Source organism: Balaenoptera borealis (assembly GCF_965194805.1).
Source record: "Balaenoptera borealis genome assembly, chromosome: 6".
In the NCBI taxonomy this organism is placed as follows: domain Eukaryota; kingdom Metazoa; phylum Chordata; class Mammalia; order Artiodactyla; family Balaenopteridae; genus Balaenoptera; species Balaenoptera borealis.
This window is the reverse complement of record NC_138863.1, coordinates 48,469,638-48,495,239: the sequence shown is the minus strand read 5'-3', so window position 1 is coordinate 48,495,239 and position 25,602 is coordinate 48,469,638. Positions and strand designations below refer to the sequence as shown.

At 32.8% G+C, this 25,602-nt stretch overlaps 1 protein-coding gene across 7 annotated transcripts in view; it reads right to left on the bottom strand.

Annotated features, from left to right (window-relative positions):
• LOC309631315 (uncharacterized protein) overlaps positions 1-25,602 on the bottom strand; it is a 644,789-nt gene that overhangs the window by 500,234 nt on the left and 118,953 nt on the right. For 3 of the 7 annotated variants that reach the window (XR_014246185.1, XR_014246186.1, XR_014246187.1), the window contains one exon: positions 6,136-6,199. Coding sequence is in view for 2 of the 7 variants with exons in the window: in XM_082397622.1 (XP_082253748.1) it covers positions 6,136-6,199; positions 16,001-16,005 (69 nt within the window). In the remaining 5 variants the exon portion in view is untranslated. Of the gene's footprint in view, positions 2,806-6,135; positions 6,200-16,000; positions 25,294-25,602 lie in introns of those variants that run through there. The other 4 variants (XM_082397622.1, XM_082397623.1, XR_014246184.1 and 1 more) reach the window with 3 other exon arrangements.

Sequence of the window (25,602 nt, the reverse complement as noted above, 5' to 3'; positions counted from 1 at the left end):
TAAACAAAAAACAAAAACAAGCAGATACGTGAAAGAAGAGATTAGTTCCACACCAGTAAGCAAGGCTATGAATTTACTTTTGGTTTCCAGCAGCATATGACTGGCTTCAACTAAATGAATTTCCAATGTTTCTGGTCCACACAAAGTTCTATACCATATACCAAAGTCTTTGTTGCTGACACCATTTGTCATTAGGAACGTCTTTACTCAGAAGCCACAGCTATATTGCCTTTCAGATGGGAATGTGGGGCTTTCTGACCCACTGTCATGATAATATATCTTCCTCCTCTTACACAGAGGAGACTGAAAAACAACCAAAGCACTATTCTGACAGCTTGATTCAATTCTACCTCTTGCTTGTTCAGTCTCATTATGAGGTAGGAAAGTGGGTACTTATCCTACCCACTTTCCACACTACGCGAGTAAAAGTATTCACTACTGGATCCTAGAGAGTCTTCTCATATTCCCCTCATCTGCCCTGTGGGGTTCTTTGTATTTTCTCATCCATAAAGCCCTCTGTCAGCATCCTATTCTCATCACCACAACTGTTAAGGTCAGAGATTTTACTCTACTTAAAAGCTAATGTTAACCTGTTATTGTTTTATGGATGCTTGCAGAAGACACAAGACTTGGGCAAACGGCTTTTTATTACTCTTTGCACAATAAGCAGCATGAACATCAGCATTTTCCCATGAGTTCTACTTGTCTCCCAAGCCGGCGAGACAATATAGAGGGGCCCTAATGCATGCTATGCTTCCAGTGGTTTGTGTCATAGCTGATGAACCTTGAACCTGTAGAATACAAGAAAAACTTACTACCTTGAGTGAATTCTAACTAATAAGGGGATCGATCTTCTCTGAAAACCTGACTCAGGATAAGGATACTCCAGGATACTCAAAGAAGGGAGAGTTAGATATAGGATCAAAGAGAGTTAGCTTGATCTCTAATTTGTAAAACATTGCTTCCCACTATCTTTGTCCTTTATAAACTAAGCATAGAAAACATAGCAATGAGGCATTTTTTCCTTTAGACAAGGAGTAGCAGAAATAAAAGGCGAAATAATAAATATTTTAGGCTCTGTGAGCCATACACACAGTCCGCAACTACTTAACTTTGCCATGGTAGCATGAAAGCAATAACAGACAAAAACAGGTGTTTGGTCAGATTTTGCCTGTGTTTCACAGTGTGCTGAACCTTGCCCTAGACTCCAAGTTTGAGGGTTGCTATCAAAATATTGGAATGATTTGCTCTATGAAACCTAAGACTGAAAGTGATACCACTGGTGATCTAGAGGAAAGGAATCTGCACAGAAGCATGCAGGAATCCCACAGTTTAAAGGTCAGAGCCTTCAGCCCCCACAGTTTAAAGAAGTCAAGTTCTTTGGTCAACAGTCCCCATACACATACAGAACTCTAAACTTTTTATGATATCATTTTATTTTTATAGGAAAATAGAGAAAGATCACCAGAAATCTGAGGAAACCTACAACATAAAAGATAAGGAATGTGGTTTTAAAAAAAGAAAGAACAAAAACATCAAGGAAAGAGATATTTCGGCAACAGAAGGCAATTTAAGATAAATTATCTGACATCTTAAAGAAAATATTTGCAACCACCAAAAACCCCCCAAATTTTATAAAAATTAACTTGAAATAAAATAAATAAATTTAGATATTACTAATTGTTGCTTAGTAATTGTTGCTTAGTAACATTAAAAAATCAAAGACTGATATAAAATCCAAAAGTAATCTCACAGAATAGACAAAAAAGCCCAGAAACTATTTTAAAAAATTAAAAGATAGAGCACCTATCTCAAAAAGAGAATAGAGAAAATAGAGCAAAGAAAAATTTTAAATGGACAATATGCAAGTTTCTTATAGCCAGAGGAAACACATATTCACATAGAGAGGGCTCTCTGAATAACATGTAAATGTAAAAAATTATTTTCACCTTTGAATCCTATTCTCAAATAAATTATCAAGTATGACAACAGAATAAGGTTTCTAGGATGCAAAATCTTACAGTCTAAATGACCTTTACTAGGCTCACAGGGAAGTAAACCTGATATTGGAAACAGGATTGAACCTAGGAGACAGATGACATCTAGTCCCAGAGGTTCAACAAAGTAGCAAGCTAAGATAGTTATAACTGTATGTTAGAGAAGAATTAAGGGACTGTGATCTTTAAGAAGTATGATGATTTAATAGACTAGTTAAAATTATATAGACTTTGAAAATTTTTTATAATAGAGTAAAAATAATTGATGGGGTCTTAAAAGAAAAATCCTTTTAAGTGTTACTTAGAATTTATTTTTTAAGAGGTTAGGAACACTATACCCATAGATAATTAAATGCAACACAAACTCATTGTAAGTAATATATTTGGCAATAATTAAATAAAAGCTACATACTGGTTTTCAATGTTTAGTTTCATATTATACACAAATTATGGAAGACTTAACTATTCCAATACAAAGCTGATACCACAGGTAACCTCATCCTATTTCATTTTAGCATGAGAAAAAATACCATGCAAATTCCATAACAGCTCTAGAATATGACTACTGGTTGCATTACATATGTGTACTATATGTCTGTTAAGGCTTCCTTGATAGATTAACATAATGTCTCTTCAACATATTCTGCTATGTGGCAAAATGCTTCTGGCATTCATAATCGAAGATCCAACTATGTACGTATTTCCTTTGATTAAAAACAAGCAAAATCTACCTGTCAAAGCATTCCAGCAGTATACTGATTGAAGTCTAAAATACTTGTAAATCTCTTCAAATATTTTTATAGTTATCCTATTAAGAAAACATAGCTTTTCAGTTCCAGGAAAGTATATAGTTGTATTCAAACTACAGTCTAGAATAATTCCTCAGTACATTTATCTCATTACCTTAGTTTTTCAGTCCACATTTTGTTATCTATTTACCAATAATTGATTTGTTATAAACAGAAGAGTAATTGCAACAGTGGTTTTTCTTGGCAATTCTTCATCCAAGCATATCAAGATCAGCATACATGTTTTTCATTAGCTCACAGCACACATGGTTGTTTCTAATCAACATCATAGTTAACATTCATCTGGTGTTCCTCAACTGTGTACCACAGGAGGGCATACATTCATTACAGTTAATTGAGAAATCAGTATGATGATTTGGACAAATATTAGAAGTGATGCTTACGGTGGCAATTTATGATTTGATCCACGTTAAGAGTAATCTGAGTCATTTTTCACTTATGCAATATGTGTGCATGGCAAAAAGTATTTGGTTATTTGTCATAGTATTTCCCACTGTCTACTATTTTTCTGTTGTATTTAATTTTGTTCTCCTCTTTTATCACTTTAAATGCATTATTATTGCAATTTTATACTGAAACACCAAAACAATGAAACTAATTAAAGAAAATCCAGGTAAAAATGTCTAGGTAATAGGAATGAAAATTGAATAGCCCTATAAGGTGTTTCACCTATTCTACCTATGCAAATAAACACGATGAGGCAGTGAAAGTTTCCACATTTAGACCTCAGAAAGACAACATCTATCTGAGAAGACATTGTCCTAGTCACTAGGAGTTAGTACAAATGTAAATGTGAAAAATGCATTATTTTCATGTTTGGGTTACTTGAAATCCAACCATGCCTCCATAATTGGCCATTTACTTTACTACTGATTCTTGGCACTTGTTGGGTTCTCTCAGTCTCAGTTTTTCTTTAAAACCAGAGAATTCTAGCCACAGTTTGATACATCAATAGTCTTTATATTAAATGTTTAACAATGTAATGAATGAATGGTATAACTATTTACAACAGACATTTTGTCTTGTCAGAGGTAATGAAATCATGTGAGCAGCAGTTTTTGGACTGTCCACCAAGGGTAATGTCAGTCTGCCATAACTGCTTAAAATTCAACATAAAAAGTTAAAGTGAAATAAATGAAGCTAATGGTTAAGTAGGGATTAGGCTTATTTTAATACGTTTTCAACATATTTTTATTATATATAATTAACACGCCCATCACTTTCACTTCAAGTTCAGGAGAAACAGATATTTTCTTAGTAAGGATCAACTTTTTTAAACATAATTATTCCAAATGTAACCCTTTAGGAAAGCAAAATATTCTCAACCCAATTTCACAATAGCTATAAACATTATAAAAACATTTTACTTTATATAGTTGTAGAAAGGACCAACATGTCATTCTCAAGTCTGCTTGAGATTTTATTTCCCATGGGGTTTTCTCACATCTTTGTGTGAGCACACAGTCTCTGTTGGCCAAGAACATGTGGGTAGCTTGGGCCCACTATAGTCTATGTTGTGTATATACACAATTTTTGGTCAACTCAGGATATGGGAATAACATCAATTTTGGCTAAGATATGGCTATCTCACACCTAGAACTCCCTTTTGAATTCCCCAACAAATCCACATGTCCACTGCTTTCGCCAAACAAAACCACAACCTCAGGCTAGTGGAGCCTACAGTTCTCCTGTTTGCTTGTCACTAAGATCACACTTTAACTGACAGTGCTCTACATCAATTGAGCCTCTCCTAGCAGCAAAAGCAAAGCAGCTGAAATGGTTTCACAGCCTGACCCACTCTTGTCCAACAATTAGGCTGACAGAGACAGGTGAGGGTGGGAGCCGCTGTGCTTACTGGACTTTCCAAAGATAACCCTGATTTCATTAGAGACTTGATGGCCAGCAAAACGGTTCAGAATCATGGAAAATATAGCTTCCATTTGAAGTCAGATGTCAATATAAACATATTTCTATTATATTCAAAGGCATAATGATATAAAAATTATAAAAGAATGAGAATATCCTTCATGAAGCTGACAGAAACTAATAGGTGATTCATTTACTATATGACTTTAGCACAAGACTCCTCCAAGCTACAATCTTTTCATCTGTGAAATAGGCTCAGTATAAGCACATGGATAAAATAGACAGCTGTGATGTTGATGATGAAAGGCAGTATTTATTTAAAGCATTCCATCATGTCAAACTACAAACTATAATGTCTCCTCAGAGAGCTATTTCCCCTAACTTTTAATCAATTGTTTTCACTCTTAGGTTTCTAAGTTGTCCATCATGACAATAAAATTTCAATAAAGACCTGATCAATAGTAATTATAGTAGATTACTCTGTAAGTCCTATAAACTATAGACTTATATTACCATTCTATGTTGCTATTTAAATAAATATATGACATCATAGACAAAAAAGTCAAAGATAAAGACTTTCCATTGCATTCTGTTTCATTTTGTCCATTTTCCCATATTTATTCGATTTAAAACAATATTCTCTGACTATGTACAGAATAAATTCTCATAATAGAAAATTTAGAAACTCCATAAAAGAAAAAAATTGAAAATAACAAGCATCCAAAACCATACATCCACACTAGAAATTATGGACATTATTTTCCTTTTAAAAGCTTGAGCTTTAAACTGTATTATATTTAAAAGTATTGTAATTTATTCTGATATTTTAATTGTTATCTGGTAAAATTATTTTTTTCCATTTGCCTAAAATCTATTTTCTATTCTTATTTTTTAAAAATTACTTTTAGGATTCTCCATCAGTTGTTTGTCAAATACCACATTTTTTGTTTGTTTAGAATAAAGCTTCATCAAAAAGTTTGCTTAACTAGTATATAAAGGAACCAGCAGGATAGTAAACCCCCTTCAAAGGGAATTAGATAAATGGAAGTATTTACAGGCATACCTCATTTTACTGTGCTTTACTTTACTGCACTTTGAAAATACTGCATTTTTTACATATTGAAGGTTTGCAGCAACCCTGCTTAGGGCAAATTTATTGGAGCCATTTTTTCCAACAGCATTTGCTCACTTTTAACGTCTGTATCACATATTGGTAATTCTAACAATATTTCAAACTTTTTTATTATTATTACATTTGTACAGTAACCTGTGATCAGTGATCTTTGATGTTACTACTATGACTTACCAAAGGCTCAGATGATGGTTAGCATTTTTTAGCAATAAAGTATTTTTTAATTAAGGTATGTACTTGTTTTAGACATAGCTATTACATACTTAATAGGCTATAGTGTAAACATAACTTTTATATACACTGGAAAACAAAAAAAAATTGTCTGACTCACTTTATTGTGAATTTGCTTTATCGTGGTGGTCTGCAATTGAGCCCGAAACATCTCCAAGGTATGCCTATATAAAGGTTGAGGAAAAGAATATTCAAGTAAGATTTCTAATTTACATTCAAAATAAAACCATAGGTTTGAGGTTGTAATTTTCTAAACTGGACAAAACCCAGAAACTCCTAACATCTCTACTAAACAAAATTAATTTTCTTTGCTTTCACACAAAAACTATTTGTAAATATCAGTTTTCTACAGGATAATATCTATCCTTACAGCATCATAAAATGCACTAATCAGTAGCAAAGAGTAAGTCAAAGATACTCACACATGTACAGAATCAGATAATCCCAGATGAGCCTGCTAGACACACCCAATAGACCCCAAAGGAACACCCCGTAATTCTTCTTGTCTATCACCAATTCTTGGGCAACTTTTCCCTAACAGTAATTCTTGTGATCATAAATAATCTGCAAAGGTTATTCTTGATCACACAAAGACAGGCTGCTTTCATTATGGTTAGCCTGTTCTAGTTTTTGTTTTTAATAAGTGCAACAAGAGGTTTTAATACATATATATGCCTCCTCATCTTCATTCCGTTAACTTCACTTTGGAGCTTTTATAAATATATTGTGAATGTCCACGGATCTTCCCTTTATTATTGCTGTTATTATTGTTTGCTTTACTTTTTTGGCGATTGAAAAGTAACTAAGAAATTTATCTCCAGTAGATTTCACCTGCTCTACTTATAAATGAGGCTGAATTCCTCTCTTTGATGTCTCGCAAAACGTGTAAGATTCCTGGCCTGGCAGAAAGTGACCTTCCTGACTACTTGAAACATTTGAGCCTTCTAAACCATTAGACAGACATCACATAGGTTTGCTGGGCAGGCTTGGTGGGAATTGGCTTTTCATATGAAATATAATGCATGTTTCTTAATGGTAGGTTTGCCAGACTTAACAAGTAACATTTATTCTCAAATTTCTTATAAAATAGACATAAAATGAAACAAAATTTATTTTAAAAGATAGAAATATCATAGATATGTCCTTTGATTAGCATGTAATTAAATTAGAAATAAACATCAATAAAGCATCTATAAAGGCAATGAGTATCTGCAAATTAAACAATCTAATTCTAAACCACCGATTGTTAGGGAAGAAGTTGCAAAGGATATTAGAAAATTGTAGAAATTCAATGACAATGAAAGCACAACTTACTAAAAATTTTGGGACATATCTTAAGCTGCACTTAGAAGAAAATTTATAGCTTTAGTGTACATTAAGAAAGTTTTGAAATAAAAAAAAATAGGCTTCCACTGAGGGAAGCTAGAAGAATGGTAAAAATTTAACCCAAAGATACAAATATATGCTGTCTACAAAATAAACAAACAAATAAACAAAAAACCTCACTTTATATTTAAGGACACACACAAGCTGAAAGTGAAAGGGTAGAAAAATATATTCTATGCAATGGCAGCCAAAAGAGAGCAGAAGCAGCTATACTTATATGAAATATGAGACAAAATACATTTTAAGCCAAAAATCATCACAAGAGAAAAAAGAACAATATATAATGATAAAGAAATCAATTTAACAGTAATATATAATATTTATAAATATATGTGCATCCAACAATAGAACACTTAAATATATAAAGCAAACATTGACAGAACTGAAGAAAAAAACAGACAGAAGTACATTAATAATAGGGGATTTCAATATCCCATTTTCAATAATGGACAGATCAACCAGACAGAAAATCAGCAAACAGGGAACTTGAACAACACTACAGACCACATGAATCTAACAGACATATACAGAACATTCTACCCAACAGGAGCAGAATATATGTTCTTCTCAGTTGCGCATTGAACCTTATCCAGGATAGCTCACATGTTAAGATACAAAACAAGCCTTAACAAACAAGAAGACTGAAGTCATACCAATTATCTTTTCTGACTACTATGGAATGAAACTAGAGACCAACAACAGAAGGAAAACTAGAAAATTCATAAATATTTGGAGATTAAATAGTACAGTTTGAATGACTAATAGGTCAAAGAAGAAATTAAAAGACAAATTAGAGAATATCTTCAGATGAATGAAAATACAACACACCAAAACTTATGAGATGCAGCAAAAGCAGTACTAAGAGGGAAGTGTATGGCAATAAACACTTACATTAAAAAAGAAAAAAACTCTAATAAACAATCTAACTTTACACCACAAGGAGCTACAAAAACAAAAGCTAAGTCAAGTATTATCAGAGGAAAGGAAACAATAAAAATTAGAGCAGAACTAAACAAAATAAATAGAAAAATCACTAAAACTAGGAGTTTTTTTCTTTTAAACCTATTCTGTTTTTTTTTTTTTAATTAACTTATTTTATTTATTTATTTTTGGCTGTGTTGGGTCTTCATTGCTGCACACGGACTTTCTCTAGTTGCCATGAGTGGGGACTACTCTTCATTGTGGTGCATGGGCTTCTCATTGTGGTGGCTTCTCTTGTTGTGGAGCATGGGCTCTAGGCGCATGGGCTTCAGTAGTTGCAGCACGCAGGCTCAGTAGTTGTGGCTCGCAGGCTGTAGAGCTCAGGGTCAGTAGTTGTGGCACATGGGCTTAGTTGCTCCATGGCCTGTGAGATCTTCCAAGACCAGGGCTCAAACCCATGTCCCCTGCATTGGCAGGCGGATTCTTAACCACTGCACCACCAGGGAAGCCCAGGAGTTGGTTTTTTGAAGAAAATAAACAAAATTGACAAACCTTTAGCTAGATTAACAAAGGAAAAAAAGAGACAAGACACAAACAAATAAAATCAGAAACGAAAAAGGAGACAGTATAGCTGATGCCACAGAAGTAAAAGGAATCATAAGATATTGATATGAACAATTATTTGCCAAGAAACTGGATAAACTAGAAAAAAATGCATAAATTTCTAGAAAACTACAACTTACCAAGACTGAATCATGAAGAAAGAGAAAGTCTGAACAGACTTATAACTAACAAGAAGATTGAAACAATAATCAAAAACCTCCCGACAAAGAAAAGCCCAGGACCAGATGTCTTCACTAATGAGTTACAGCAAACATTTAAAAAAGAAATAATGCTGATCCTTATCAAACTTTTCCAAAAAACTGAAAAGGAGGCAACAACTGCAAACTCATTTTATGAGGTCAGTGTTACCCTCATCTGATATCCAAACAAGATAAGAAAACTAAAAATCAATATTACAGATAAATATACAGGCAAAGTTCCTCAACAATATATTACGAACAAATTCAATAAGATATTAAAAGGATCATACACCATGATCAAGTGAACTTTATCTGTGGGACGAAAGGAAGGTTCAGCATACCTAAATCACTCAGTGTGGTACACCACATTAACAGAACAAGGTTAAAATCAAAATATTATCATAATAAATGCAAAAAAAGCATTTGACAAAATTCAACATGTTTTCATTCCAAAACACTAGAAATAAAAATAAATTAACATAATAAAAATCATATATGAAAATGCCACAGCTAACATCATACTCAGCAGTGAAAAACTAAAAGCTTTTCTTCTAAGATAAGGCAAAAGGCAAGGGTTCCTACTCTTGCACTTCTATTCAACATAGTACTGCAAGTCCTAGCTAGAGCAATTAGGCAAGAAATAGAAATAAAGAGCATCCAAATCAGAAAGAAAGAAGTAAAATTACCTGTTTGTAGATGACCTCATCTTATACTTAGAAAACCCTAAAGGTTACACACACACACACACACACACACACACACACACACACACACACACAGACATACACAAACTGTTAGACTAATAAATGAATTCAGTAAAGTGGCAGGACAAAAAAATCAACATACACAAATTATTTGCATTTCTATACACCAACTATGTACTGTGTGAAAAGAAAATTAAGGGAAAAATTCTCTTACAATAGCATCAAAAAGAATAGAATACTTAGTAATAAACTTAACTAAGGAGGTGAAAGATTTATAAACTGAAAAATAAAAAATTGATGAAAGAAATAAAAGAAGACACAAATGGAAAGACATCCCATGTTCATGGATTAGAAGACATTACTACTGGGCTTCCCTGTGGTGCAGTAGTGAAGAATCCGCCTGCCAATGCAGGGACACAGGTACGAGCCCTGGTCCAGGAATATCCCACATGCCGCGGAGCAACTAAGCCCACGTGCCACAACTACTGAGCCCGTGTGCCACAACTACTGAAGCCTGCACGCCTAGAGCCTGTGCTCTGCAACAAGAGAAGCCACCACAATGAGCCACCAGGACATTGCAACAAAAAGTAGCCCCTGCTCAACACAACTAAAAAAAGCCCGTGTGCAGCAATGAAGACCTAATGCAGCCAAAATAAATTTTAAAAAAAGAAAAAGACATTACTACTGAAGTTTCCATACTACTCAAAGTGATCTAGATTCAATGCAATTTCTATCAAAAACCAAATGGCATTTTTTTACAGAAATAGAAAAAATTCTAAAATTCTTGTGGAAACACACAATAACCCAAATAGCCAAAATAATCTTTAGAAGGAACAAAGTTGAAGACCTCACACTTCCTGACCAAACATACTACAAAGCAATAGTAAATAAAACATTATAGTTTTGGCATAAAGGCAGACACATAGAGCAATGGAATAGAATAGAGAACCCAGAAATAAATCCTTACCCATAAGGTCAAATGATCTTCTACAAGGGTGCCAAGAATGCACAATGGGGAAGACAGTCTTTTCAACAAATGTTGTTGGGAAAACTGGATAGCCATATGCAAAAGAATGAATTTGGACCCATATTTTACACCACAGAGAAAAATCAGCTGAAAATAGATTAAAGACTTAAACATAAGACCTGAAGCTGTAAACTCCTAGAAGAAAACATAGAGGAAAAGCTTCATGACATCAGACTTAGATAATTTCATTGAGATGACACCAAAAACACAGCCAACAAAAGTGAAAACAGACAAATGGGACTAGATCAAACTAAAAAGTTCTGCACAGAAAAGGAAATAATAAACAGAGTGAAAAGGGAACCTATGAAATGGCAGAAAATATTTGCCACTTATCTGACAAGGGGTTAATATCCAAAATACATAAGGAACTCCTATAACTCAACAGCAAAATAATTAATAACCCAGCTAAAAAATAGACTATAACATGAATAGGAATGTCTTATTCTAAGAAGATATTCCAATAGGTATTTTCAAAGATGTTAAATGTCACTAATCAGTAGGGATATGCAAATCAAAACCTCAATGAGCTACCACCTCAAACCTGTTAGGAAAGCCATTATCAAAATAACAAAAACAGAAAGAAAAACAAACAACAACATCAACAACAAAAATAACAAGTGTTTGAGAGAATGTGGAGAAATTTGGACCCTTTCACTCTGTTAGTAGCAATGTAAAATGATGCAGCCACTGTGGAAGACAGTATGGAGGTTCACCAAAAATTAAAAATAGAAGTACCACATGATTGAGCAATCTCACTTCTGAGTATTTATTCAAGAAGAACTGAAATTAGCACCTTGAAGAAATACCAGTACTTCAGTGTTCATTACAACACTATTCACAATAGTCAAGAGGTGGAAACAACCTTACTGTCCATGAACACACAAACAGATAAAGAAAATGAGATATATACATACGCTGGAATACTATTCCATGCTAAAAAAGAAGGAAATCCTGCAATACGCAATAACATGGATGAACCTGGAAGACATTAGGCTAAATAGAATAAGTCTGTCACAGAACAAATACTGCATGGTTCTAGTTATATGAGGTATCTACAATAGTCAAACTCAGAATTAGAGTAAAACAGTGGATATCAGGAATTGGGTATGTGGAAGGAGAAACTGCTAATCAGTGGACATAAAGTTTCAATCATGCAAGATCAATAAATTCTAGACATCTGCTCTACAAATTGTGTCTATAATTAACAGTGCTATGTTATATACTTAGAACATTTGCTAAGAGGATAGATCTCATTTTAAGTGATCTTACTACAGTGAAGTTTTTTTTTTTTTTAATCTGTAGGTAGATTGATCCTAAAGAGAGGGAGAGAGAACACAAATTACCCAAATTAGAAATGAAAAAGGGGTCACTACTATACATTATATGGATAAGAAAAGGAAAAGAAATGCTATATTAGTACAGACTGTACAGATATTATAAAGAAAAAGGTGTGTGTGTATAAACTTTATTGTAACGTATTTGACAACTTAAATAAAATGGCAAATGACTTGAAAGACAAATGTTATCAAATATGCCACAAGAAGAAATAGATCTTAATAGCCTATTATCTAATAGAGAAATTAGATTTGTAAATGAAAATCTCCCACAAAGTAAACTCCAAGACGTGAGGAATTCACCTGTGAATATTTTATAACACCTAATGAAAAACAAATACCAAATCAATAAAAATTATTTTATAAAATAGAATAAGAAAGAACAATTCTCAAATTATTTATAAGGACAGTCTCACTCTGTCCAAATCTAATCAAAGACATTACTAGAAAAGAAAATTATGGACCAAGTATTCCCCATGAACAGTGATGCAAAAATCACTAGCCAAATATTAGCAAGTGAATAGAAAAATATATAAAACATAGCATACATCATGAACAAAAAGTTTATACAAGAATGCAAGGATATTTGGTGCTCAGCTATAAATCAATGTATTATAATTAACCATATTACCGAAATAAAGGAAAAATAATTTGATCATTGCCATTGAAAAAGAAAATGTATTTGGCAAAATTATACACTATTCATGGTAAAAACTTATAGTAAACTAGGAACAGAAGGGAGTTTTCTCAATTTGAAAAAGATCACCTACAAAAATCTACATCTGATAGCATAAGTAACGGTGAAATATTGAAAATGCTTTCCCTGCTCTACATGCAAGTACTTCTATTCCTAGGTGAGCAGTCCATCTTCTGGTTAAAAACCTATTTGCAATTTTTCAGGCCTGTCTATAGACAATTACAAAGGCTTTACCAGGGCTCAGGGAAAAGCTGCCCTCCACACACCAGACTAAGTGCACAGTCGGTGCACTGCAGTATCTGAAGAGAGTTATAGTCAAGGTCTCAGGCATCTCTGGCCAGTTATGCTCTTCACATATTTGCATTCCTTGCCTTGGCAGCTTCATTCTTAAGTCTCTTTATCTGAGGCCTTGTCTTCTTTCAGGTACCTCTGCCAAGACCTCCTTATCAAGAAGAAGAGAGAGAAAACTTGGACACTTTTCCCCACTCTGACTCAGTACTTCACTCCTAGTCCTATCTCTCAGCCTCCCATTTATCCCAGGATCCATAAATCTGCCAGAGCTTTTTGTAATTGCTAAGTATTTTTTGAGATATTATGGGACAAAATAAGCATCCTGTTCCTCATGATACTTCCACCCACTACTTTTCTCATCTATTGATGATTTTTTTTTCTGAAGCCATTACTATTCCAATATATGCCACAATGGTTTTTCTATTTCCTTCATTCTTTATGCATTTGTTTCTCTTTTTCACATATTAAGTGTAATTCTAGTTTTAGGGAAAGTTTGTCTATATCTTCCCCATTTATTTATTTGATTATTTACACTATTTAGATCACTACATAGATATTTATATAATTCTATGGGTTAGGTTATAATCCATTATTTATCATTATTTATTTTATTTATTTATTATATAGTGCCAATTGTTCCAGATTTGGCCATTGGGAGCCACTTCAGGATGGTATATGTATACATTTCAAATGTCTACATCATAATCCTGATATCCTGATATTAAAAGTCCAAGAGTTGTTATTTTCTAAGTCCATTTGTTACAAAAATTTGAATTTTTATCTTAAAATTTTAAAGTTTTAAATTTACCTTAAACTTTTCAAATAAAGCTCCATAAACATTCTTTTACAAAAAGACTGCATCTTGTAAAAATAGGTACTCTTTATTGTAAACTGATAGTCTTTATTTTATTTTATTTTTTGGCCACGGTGTGCTGCTTGTGGGATCTTAGCTCCCCAACCAGGGATTGAACCCCGGGCCCTCAGCAGTGAGAGCACAGAGTCCTAACCACTGGACTGCCAGGGAATTCCCCTGATGTTCTTTTTAATCTACTTTATGTGACAGCCTGAGAGCAGTTATCATGCTAACACCTGGACACAATCATTTCTAAATAATAGAGATTTAACGTACAATTGCATTTTAAGTTCATAAGAAGAATAAATTTATCAATAGCAAACAAATGTTAAAATTTATAAGCTTTTCAAAGATTCTCTAGATCCTCATTGAAATTGCATATCAGTAATTTGTTTCAACAAGATTATTTCATTTATCTTCTCATTATGTTTGTGCCTTAGTGAGTTTTAATATTACTTATGCACAATTTTAATGTCTTTTAAGTTTTATTAAAGAAGTTTAATCAAGTGCAATAAAAATCCCAGATTGAAGATCTTTTTTATTTTCTTTCTTTATTAAAAGTAAAGTGCTGCCAAGAGTCTGGATGAGAACTATGGGATTCTATATCCAACAGGAAATCTATTTTTTAATAAAAAGAGACTCTTGATAAACTCTATGCTTGAAGCAAATTTCAAAAGCATTTGCTATAGCCACAGAGCCTTTTAATTCCTTAACACTCACACATAAATCTTAATAACTTCCTTCTTGACTATAGGTTTTAGCCACTTCTCTGAAAAGGAAATGGTTTAATATATACATTGTAAAGTTAGCAAAAATATATTTGAATATGTTATGTAGAATTTAAAACTTTCTAGTTAATAAAATACTAATCTCATCAAATATTTGAATACTTCTAATTGTTAAAATGTCAATTCTTCCTGTTTCCTATGTAGCCAAAGGCAGTTTCATAAAAAATTCTATGGAGAGCAAAAGGAAATGTTTGGATAAAATGAATAATTCTGAAAAACACCTTCTGTGTTTAATTGTTAATAATGCTGAAATAATTATGTATCCTCTAAATGTAAATATAGAGCTGTTGATAATTTAACCAAGGCAAGCATCAGTTTTAAATCCCCATAAGAATTAAAAAATGCTTTGTCACAAGGAACTCTACCTAATGCACTGTGGTAACCTAAATGGGAGGGAAATCCAAAAGGGAGGGAATATATGTATATGTATGGCTGATTCATTTTGCTGTGCAGTAGAAGCTAACACAACATAGTAAAGCAACTATACCCCAATAAAAATTAATTTAAAAAATGCTTTGTGATTAAAATCTTCTCATAAGGTACATATTTGGCTTCTTAATTTTAAATAAAGGACAAAGATCACAATAATGCTGGACATGGTTATCATGCAAAAAGATATTTTGTATTTATTATTCTAGTCAAATTAATATACTGTGAAGGAAATATTTCCTGTTTCTACACTTTGCTCTTTTGATAAATGGTCTGGTCAATGATATGCTATAAATATATTTCTATAAAAATTGGTTTTATATAGTTTATTTGTATATCATGTGTACTAAACATGGAAAGAGTAGCTATTACTGATATTTTAAGTCCTTATAAATAAAATTGAATTTTAGAAACTTTTAATTTTGATTCCATCACACTATAACATTTTACTGTGATTAACTAAAGAATGTTTGCATTTGTTGGTATGCAAATAATAATTTTCTATTTATTTGAAACTAAAAAAAGACTTGTTTTCCAGTTAAAGCAGATGTAAAAATGGTATTCATACGCATTGCCCTCTCCAAAAATTAAGAACACTACATAGAAAAAATAAAATCAGAAAAATTAATTCCACATTCCAAGGAACAAAGGTGTTGTCCTATATTAGCTATCTCTTACTACATAAACGATTAGTCCAAAGTTTAGTAGCTTAAAATAACAAGCACTTATTACCTCATGGTTTCTGTGGTCAAGGATCGAGACACAGGATAGCTGGGTCCATTTCTTCAAGATCTCTCACAAGACTGCACATAATGTGGGCCACGGACATAGTTGTCTCAAGGTTCGCATGATCTCTTTCCAAACTAATTCAGAGATAGTTGGCAGAATTCAGTTTCTCACAGGCTTTTAAACGGAGGCCTCAATTCTTCAAGAGCCATTTTCTGGAGGCCTCCCCTAATTCCTTGCCTTTTTTTTTTAAACTTTTTATTTTACATTGGAGTATAGTTGATTAATAATGTGATAGCTTCAGGTGTACAGCAAAATGATTCAGTTATATATATACATGTATCTATTCTTCAAATTCTTCTCCCATTTAGGTTGTTACATAATATTGAGCAGAGTTCCCTGTTCTATACAGTAGGTCCTTGTTGTTTATCCATTTTAAACATAGCAGTGTGTACATGTCAATCCCAAACTCCCTAACTATCCCTTCCCCCACCTCCCCCTACCCCGCCCCCCGCTAACCATAAGTTCATTCTCTAACTCCGTCTCTTTCTCTTTTGTAAGTAAGTTCATTTGTATCATTTCTTTTAGACTCCACTTATAAATGATATTTCTCTTTCTGTCTGACTTACTTCACTCAGTACGACAATCTCTAGGTCCGTCCATGTTGCTGCAAATGGCATTACTTCATTCTTTTTAATAGCTGAGTAATAATCCATTGTATATATGTGCCACATCTTCTTTATCCAGTCCTCTGCCAATGGACATTTAGGTTGCTTCCATGTCTTGGCTATTGTAAGCAGTGCTGCAATGAACATTGGGGTGCATGTATCCTTTCGGACTATGTTTTTCTCCAGATATATGCCCAGGAGTGGGATTGCAGGATCATATGGTAGCTCTATTTTTAATTTTTAAAGAAACCTCCATACTGTTCTCCATAGTGGCTGTACCAATTTACATTCCCACCAACAATGTAGGAGGGTTCCTTTCTCTCCACACCCTCTCCAGCATTTATTGTTTGTGGATTTTTTGATGATAGCCATTTTGACTGCTATGAGGTGATATCTCATTGTAGTTTTGATTGCATTTCTCTAATAATTAGCGATGTTGAACATATTTTCCTGTGCCTCTTGGCCATCTGTGTGTCTTCTTTGGAGAAATGTCTATTTAGGCTTGCCTCCTTATAGATTATTTTACATGACACCTAGCTTCATCAGAGTGACCAAATGAAAAGGTAAGAGAGTGCCAGCAAGAGAGAGAGAGTGTGTGCTAGCAAGAAATAGTGCTAGCAACATAAAAAGTATGTTGATAGAGTAATCATACAGGTAAATTCTACCACCTTTGTCATATTCTATTTTTTAGAAGCAAGTCTACACTCAGTGCACACTCAGGAAGAGAGGATTACACAGGAGCTGGAAAACCCAGATGTGAGAACCACTGGGAGCTATGTCAAATGCTGTCTAGCACAAGCCCTGTTCCCAATCACAAACTGTGACATACAGAAGTCAAATGCTTTACTCCTGTATCAAAACAAAGGAAGATGCTGAGGTCTACATCCCTTGAGTGTGTGTATGTGTGCACATCTGTGTGTGCGCACGTGTGTGTGTGTGTACAACACATATACATAGGTACATACATACATATTTATTTATAGCGATGATAAGCCAGTTATCTCACGAAGTTGAGAAAACAAAGATGGGAGTTTTGAGAAGCTAAGGCAGCTAGATCTTGCAGGACAGACTACTGGAGAAAAGGAAGCTATGCAGAGGAAGCATGCAATAAATCTTCACATGGATCACTTTGGGTCCTTAGCAGAATACAAATATGCATATGTAGAATGAAATTTCACAATATTGAGAAATGACTTTGGAGAAGTAAGGTGAGTAATCCTGAGTTCACACAGGGCTGGGAGACACTGAAGCTCCAACTAACCAGATTTAAGGGTCCTTTTGAAAACCCAGAGCATTCAACAGAGATTCCAGAAGATTCATACCTTAATATAGAATTAAGCTAGCCCTAGAATAAAGAAAAGTTTTTGTTTCCCCAGAAAAACAAAAGGCTTTAAAACAGCCTCAGAAGGATCAAGTCTGTCAATCATTAGTTAATTAACTCCCAAAACAAAGTCAACAATCTTTAAAGAAATACTTATAATATGGCACTTGAAAATATAAAATATACAACAATAAAACTGACCATCTTATTAAAAATAATTGTACATTCAAATAAACAGAGAAATATATCACTAGGAGAAATGAAAAAATAAAATGAATCCCCAATTTGAAAAGAATTAGAAAAGACTTAGAAATGGACTTCAATACATTTATTTTAAATATGTCCATAAATTTAAAGTATATTATTAATTTAGTGTGAAAAGAAATTAAATAAAAATAAATAAATAATACTTCTAGATATGAAAAATGAAATAGATAAAATAGGGGAAATAACTTATTTTAGTTAACAGTGGATTAGAAACTGTAATTCACTAAATTTAAGACATAGCAAACAAAAGCACAAGGGGAAGAATATCCAGAACCAATTGACCTGTGCTATTAGCAAGCAATCTAACATACATGTAACTGGTATCTCAGAAAAGTGATAAGGGAAGGAGATAGAGAAAAATACTTAAAGAAATAATGACCAGCATTTTTTTTTCAAATGTGTGAAGCACAATAAAACCACAGATCCAAGAAGTACAATCAGTATCTACTGCATAAATACAAAGAAACTCACACAAGGCATATATTAATCAAATTACTAAAACACAGTGATAAAGTGACAATTGAGTCTGTGTGTAAATACATTTTTTTAAATTGTGATAAAAAACACATGAGACTACCCTCTTAAAAATTTCTAAGTGAACGGTTCAATATTGTTAACTATAAGCACAAAATGTTGTACAGCAGATCTCTAGAACTTTTTCATCTTGCACGACAAAACATTATACCCATTGAACAGCAACTCCTATTATACCCAGTGAACAACTCCCATCTTCCCCACCTCCACCCCTGGCAACCACCATTCTACTTTCTGCTTCCATGAATTTAGCTAATTTAGATATCTCTTGTAAGTGAAATCATGCAGTATTTGTCCTTCTTGTGACCGGCTAATGTAATTTAGCATAACATCTTCCATGTCATCCATGTTGCTGCATATTGCAGGATTTCTCTCTTTTTAAAGGCCTAATAATACTCTGCTGTATGTATGCACATACCACATACTCTTTACCCATTCATCTGTCAGTGGACATTTAGGTTGTTTCCACCTCTTGGCTAGTATGAATAATGCTGCAATTAACCTGGGAGAGCAAATATCTTTTGAAGATCCTGATTTCAGTTCTTTTGGATATATACTCAGAAGTGAGATTGCTGAATCACACGGTAGTTCTATCTTAATTTTGGGAAAAATTTCCATATACTCCCACAAATCACATATTAGGGTTCTAATTTCCCCACATCCTCTCCAAAACTTATTTTGTTTTCCTTTTTGTTTTTGATATTGGCTATCCTAACAGGTGTGAGATGATATCACATGTGGCTTTAATTTTCATTTTCTTGATGATTAGTAATCTTGAGCACCTTTTCATAAACCTATTAGCCATTTGTGTGTCTTATTTGGAAAAGTGTCTTTTCAAGTCCTTTGCCCATTTTAATGGGTTATTTGCTTTTTTGCTATAGAGTTGGAGTGTCTTGTATATTTTGAACATTAACATCGTATTAGATATGTGGTTTGCAAATATTTTCTTTTATCAAATATGTGGTTTGCAAATATTTCTCCTATTCTGAGGTTGCCTTTTCACTCTTTTGCTTGTTTCCTTTGCTGGGCAGAAGATTTTTTTAGTGTGATGTAACCCCACCTGTCCATTTTTGCTTCTGTTGACTGTGCTTTTGGTTTCATTGACAAGACCAATGACATGAAGTTTTGCGCCTATGATTTCTCCAAGGAATTTTATTTTTTCAGATCTTATGTTTAAGTCTTTGATTCATTTTGAGAATTTTTTGTATGATGTAAGATAAGGATCCAAATTCCATTCTTTCATATGTGTATATCCAGTTTTCCCAACACCATTTGTTAAAGAGACCATGCATTTCCCATTGTGTATTCTTGGCAATTTTGTTGAAGATTAGTTGACTGTGTATGCATGGATTTTTTTCTGGGCTCTCTATTCTGTTCCATTGGTCTATAGGCCTATCTTTATGCTAGTACTATACTGTCTTGATTATTGTAGCTTTGTGATAAGTTTTGAAATCAAGAAGTGTGAGACTTCAAAAAACTTTGTTCTTCTTTCTCAAGACTGTTTGGACTCTTGAGGTCATTCTTGGTTACATATGAATTTTAGAACTGTCTTTTACATGTCTGTAAAAATCCCCCTGGGATTTTGACAGGGATTGCATTGAATCTATAGATCACTTTGGAAATTTTAACAATGTTAAATCTTCTAGTCCATGAACATGGGATGTTTCAATTTATTTGTGTTTCAGCAGTATTTTGGAGTTTTCAGTGTGTAAATCTTTCACTTCCTTGGTTAAGTTTATTCCTAAGTATTTCATTGTTTTGATGCTAGTGTGAATAAAAATTTTTTTCTTTCTGTTCTTAGAGGCAAAGCTTTTAGTCTTTAATTACTGAGTGTGATAATAGCTGTGGGTTGTTTCATATATATTCTTTATTATGTTGAGAAAACTTACTTCTAATCCAGTGAGTATTTTTATAATAAAAGGGTACTGAATCTAGTTAGATGCTTTTTCTGCATCTACTGAGATGTACTGTGATTTTTAACCTAGTACTCTTAATATGGTGTATCACATTGATTGATCTGCATATGTTGAACCATCTTTTCATCCCATGGATAAAACCCACTAGATCATGATATATGATCCTTTTAATGTGCTGTTGAATTTGTTTCTTAGTATTTCATTGAGGATTTTTGCATCTGCATTAATCAGGAATATTGCTTTTTGGTTTTCTTCTGATGTCTTTTTCTGGTTTTGGTACCATGATAATGCTGGCTTCATAAAATGAAATTGGAAGTGTTTCCCCCTCCTCAATTTTCTGAAAGAGTCTGAGAAGGATTGGCACTATATCTTTAAATGTTAAGTAGAATTTATCAGTGAAACCATACGGTCTTGGGCTTCTCATTTATTAGGGGGTTTCTGACTACTAATTCAGTATAAAAGTGATACCTAAAAATAGTCTAAGAAAAAGTCACATTGCATAGAGAAAAATACCACATACGTCTCACTAATACAATCATAACCAAGACGACAATAGAATGAAATTGTTAAAGAATTAAAAGAAGAAAAAATGTCACTCTACAATTCTATGTCCACAGAAAATACTCTGCTAAAATTAAGGCAAATTAAAGACGTTTTCAACAACAAAAAGCTGATAGACTTTACTTCTAGCAGACAAGCACTACAAGAAATGTAGTAAAACAAAAAAAAATGTCAGATGAAAACACGGATCTACACAAAAGAAAGGAGAGTGATGTAAATCATAAATATGTTGGCCAATATATATTTTTTATTTTATTGGAGTATAGTTGCTTTACAATGTTGTGTTAGTTTCTGTTGTACAACGAAGTGAATCAGCTATATGTATACATATATCCCCTCCCTCTTGGACCTCCCTCCCACCCCCACCTCCATCCCACCTATCTAGGTCATCACAGAGCAGTGAGCTAAGCTCCCTGTGCTATACAGCAGGTTCCCACTAGTTATCAGTTTTACACATGGTAGTGTGTATATGTCAATCCTAATCTCCCAGTTCATCCCACCTCCCCTTCCCCCCATGTCCACACATCTGTTTTCCACGTCTGCATCCCTAAATATATTTTTTAAATTCTCCTTATTTAACAGGCTCAGAATATGTTTCAGTACATTTTAAAGAACTGGAATCATACAAAGTATCTCAGATGACCGTGAAATTAAACTAGAATTTAAAACCAGAAAAATATATTAAAAATATTCAAATGTTTGCAGAATAAACAATACATCACTAAATATCATGTGTCAAAGAATAAATCTGAAGTAAAAATAGAAAAATATTTGAAATAAGCAGTGCTTAGAAGAAAATTACAGCTCTAAAATTTAAATAGAAAAAATATCTCAAATCAATATGTAGGATTCTACTTAAGAAAACTAGAATAAAGAAGAGCAAATAAAACCCAAAGAAAGTAGAAGGAAGGTAAAATAAAGATGAGTCAAAATTAATGAAAAAAAAAGTTAAATGGAAATATTCATAAAAACAAAAGATGGTTCTTTTACTAGATCAACATAGTTTACAAAATTCCAGCTAGGCTAATTAATAAAAAAGTATAAAAACACACATTTAAAAGATCAGGATTAAAAAGGAGCAATACTAGAAATAATTCAGATTTTAACAATATACTATGGGAACATATGAACAATAATATGCCAATAAATGTGATGATCTCATCAAAGATTTTGAATTCATAATTAATATCTTCCTATAAAACAATCCCAAGCCAGGATGCCTCCACTGACTAATTTTCTCAAATATTTAAAAATGAAAGTAATGTTAATCCTGCAACAATGTTTCAGAATGTTGAATAACAGCAATGCTTCCTAATTCATTTTATAAGACCAACCTAATTTTTATTTAAGCACATACATACATACACTACAATACCACAAACCAGTATTTCTCTTTAACACATATATGGAAATGTTTAAGTACATACAAAAGAATTGAATCTACTAATATATAAAAATGATTATAAATGATGACCCAACGGAGTTTATCCAAGGAATCTGAGTTTGATTTAATACTTTTAAAAAATCCATTTAATTCACTATATCAACAGAATAAAGAAAATAAACAACATAATCATCTCAATATGTACAGGGAAAAGCATTTGACAAGCTCTAGATTCATTCATGATAAAATATCTCAGCAAATTAGGGGAAAAATGATTTTGCTTAAACTAGAAAAGGTATTCATGAAAAATGTATAGCTATTAACAACATATTTAATTGAGAACGAATGAATGCTTTCCTCCTAAGATCAGAAGACAGGAATATGTGATCTCACCACTTCTATTTAACTTTGGGCTAGAGTTCTTAGCCAGAAAAGTAAGAGAAGAAAAAAAAAAAGTAAAAGGCATACATATTTGTAAAAAAAAAACAAAATCCGCTTATCTGCATATAACATAAAACATAAAAATTTTTACTTAAAAATCTACAAACAAGTTACAAGTATTAAAAAAGTCAATTTTGCAACGTTTCAGGATGCAACATGAACATACAAAATACATTTGTTTCTATATCCTAGCCACAATATTAGAAATGAAATTCAAGAATGTAAACACAATTACAAAGAGAATGATAAAGTTTAATATTTCCAACACTATGTATTGAAAACTACAAAGCTCTGCTAAAAATTAAAGAAGGCTTAAATGAATGGAAAGATATACCTTGTTTATGGTTTCAAAGAGTCAATGTTGTAAAGATGATAGCTACTGTCAAATTGATCTGTACATTTAAAGCAATCTCAATACACACCCCAGCAAATTTTGTATAGACACTGGTAAGCTGACTTTCAAATTCATATGGAAATTAAAGAACCTATAATAAACTAATGAAGTTTGAAGAGGGCAAACACAGTTTGAGGGCTTTAACTACCTGGTTTCTACCCTTCCTCTAAAACTGCAGTAATCAAGACAGAGCAATATTTGCATAAGGATAGAAATATAGATAAATGGATCAGAATAAATTATTAAAATATATTGCCATATATATGGCTATTTTAATTTTAACTGGGAAAGGACATTAATATGAATATATGGCTCTGGAAATACTGTTTCTGTGGGAAAAAATATAAAATTGACGCTTTACATCACAACAAAAAATAATCAGAAATAGATCATAAATCTAAAAATAAAATTTCTAGGAGAAAAAGAAGAAAGTAGGAAAATATATTCACAATCTGGATTGGGCTAAAATTCTTACATAGGAACTCAAAATGGGATGCATTTAAAATAATTGATAAGTGAACTATATAAAAACTAAAAATTACTATTATTTGTAATACTTCATTAAGTAAATGAAAAGGCAATACACAGCTTGGAAAATATTCACTATATATATATATAAAACAAGGGAATTTTATACAAAATAAACACTTGGAACTCTATAATCCCAATAATAACTGAACAAAAAATTTGAACAGATACTTCTCAAATAGATGATAAACAAATGTTCTATAAGGGCATAAAAATATGTCAAAAATATTTTTAATCAGGGAGATGCATATTAAAACTACATACTCATTAGAATAGTTATTAGGGAAAAGACTAAATATCAAGTGCTGTCAAGGATGCTGAACACCTGGAACTTCAATTCATTGCTTTTGGGAATGTAAAGGACTAAAACCATTTGGAAATCAATTTGGCAGTTTCTTATAAAGTTAAACACATGTATACTTAGGATAAGATCTAGCAATTCCACTCCTTGATATCTTCCCAAAATAAATAAAAAACCTATTCCCCACAAACACTTAGATGGGATACAAATGGTCATAGTAACTTAGTTCACTATAGCCTAAAACTGTAAACTACCCAAATACCATCATAAGATAAATGTATGAACAAATTGTTGTATATACTATAATGGAATGCTATTCAACAATAAAAAGGAAAATGTATTGATGTAATAATGAGTGGATATCAGTAACACTATGCTGTGCCAAAGAAGTCTGTCAGAAACATGTGCATCCTCTGTGACTCCATTTATATAAAATTCTAGAAAATGCAAAACTAATCTATAGGGACAGATGAGTGGTTGCCATTGATTCATGATGGAGTGTGAATAGTGAATAAGGATATGAGCATTTAATTAGTTAATGAAGCAGTATGCTCATTAGGAAATAACTACCTGAGGAGAATGGTAAAATACTAAAAACCATACTCTCTGGAGTCTGAGCAAATTGAGTTTCAACAGCACATCTACCTGCCATGTACTAAATCCATAGTCTTGAATAATCCCATAAACTTTCTTTGAATCAGTATATTTTTCTGTCAGTGGATTTAATAGTATTTCCTTCTTCAAAAGCAAGCTTTTAGGATTGCAAAGAAGAAAGTTGGAAAACGCATCAGTCTAGTGCCTGGAAAATTGTAAGAGTTCAATAGGATGGAGGGAAGAAAAGAAAAGAGGGCGGAGAAAGAGAAAAGAATAAAAGGGAAAGAAAAAAAAGAAAGAGGAAGGATAAAGGAAAAAGAAATAGACAAAGGAGAAGAGAAAGAAAGAAAGGAGGGAAGAAAGAAAGAGAAAGAAAGAAAGAAGAAAGAAAGAAAGAAAGAAAGAAAGAAAGAAAGAAAGAAAGAAAGAAAGAAAGAAAGAGAAAGAAAGAAAAGAAAGAAAGAAAGAAAGAAAGAAAGAAAGAAAAAGAGAAAGAAAGAAAGAAAGAAAGAAAGAAAGAAAGAAAGAAAGAAAGAAAGAAAGAAAGAAAGAAAGAAAGAAAGAAAGAGGAAGGAAGGAAGGAGAGGCAGGGAGGGAGGGAGAAAGGAAGGAAGAAAAAGAAAGAGAGATATAAAGAATGAGACCTAACTATTGAACTTCCTGTGACCGAGTTTTTACTTGTATAAAATGGGGATCATA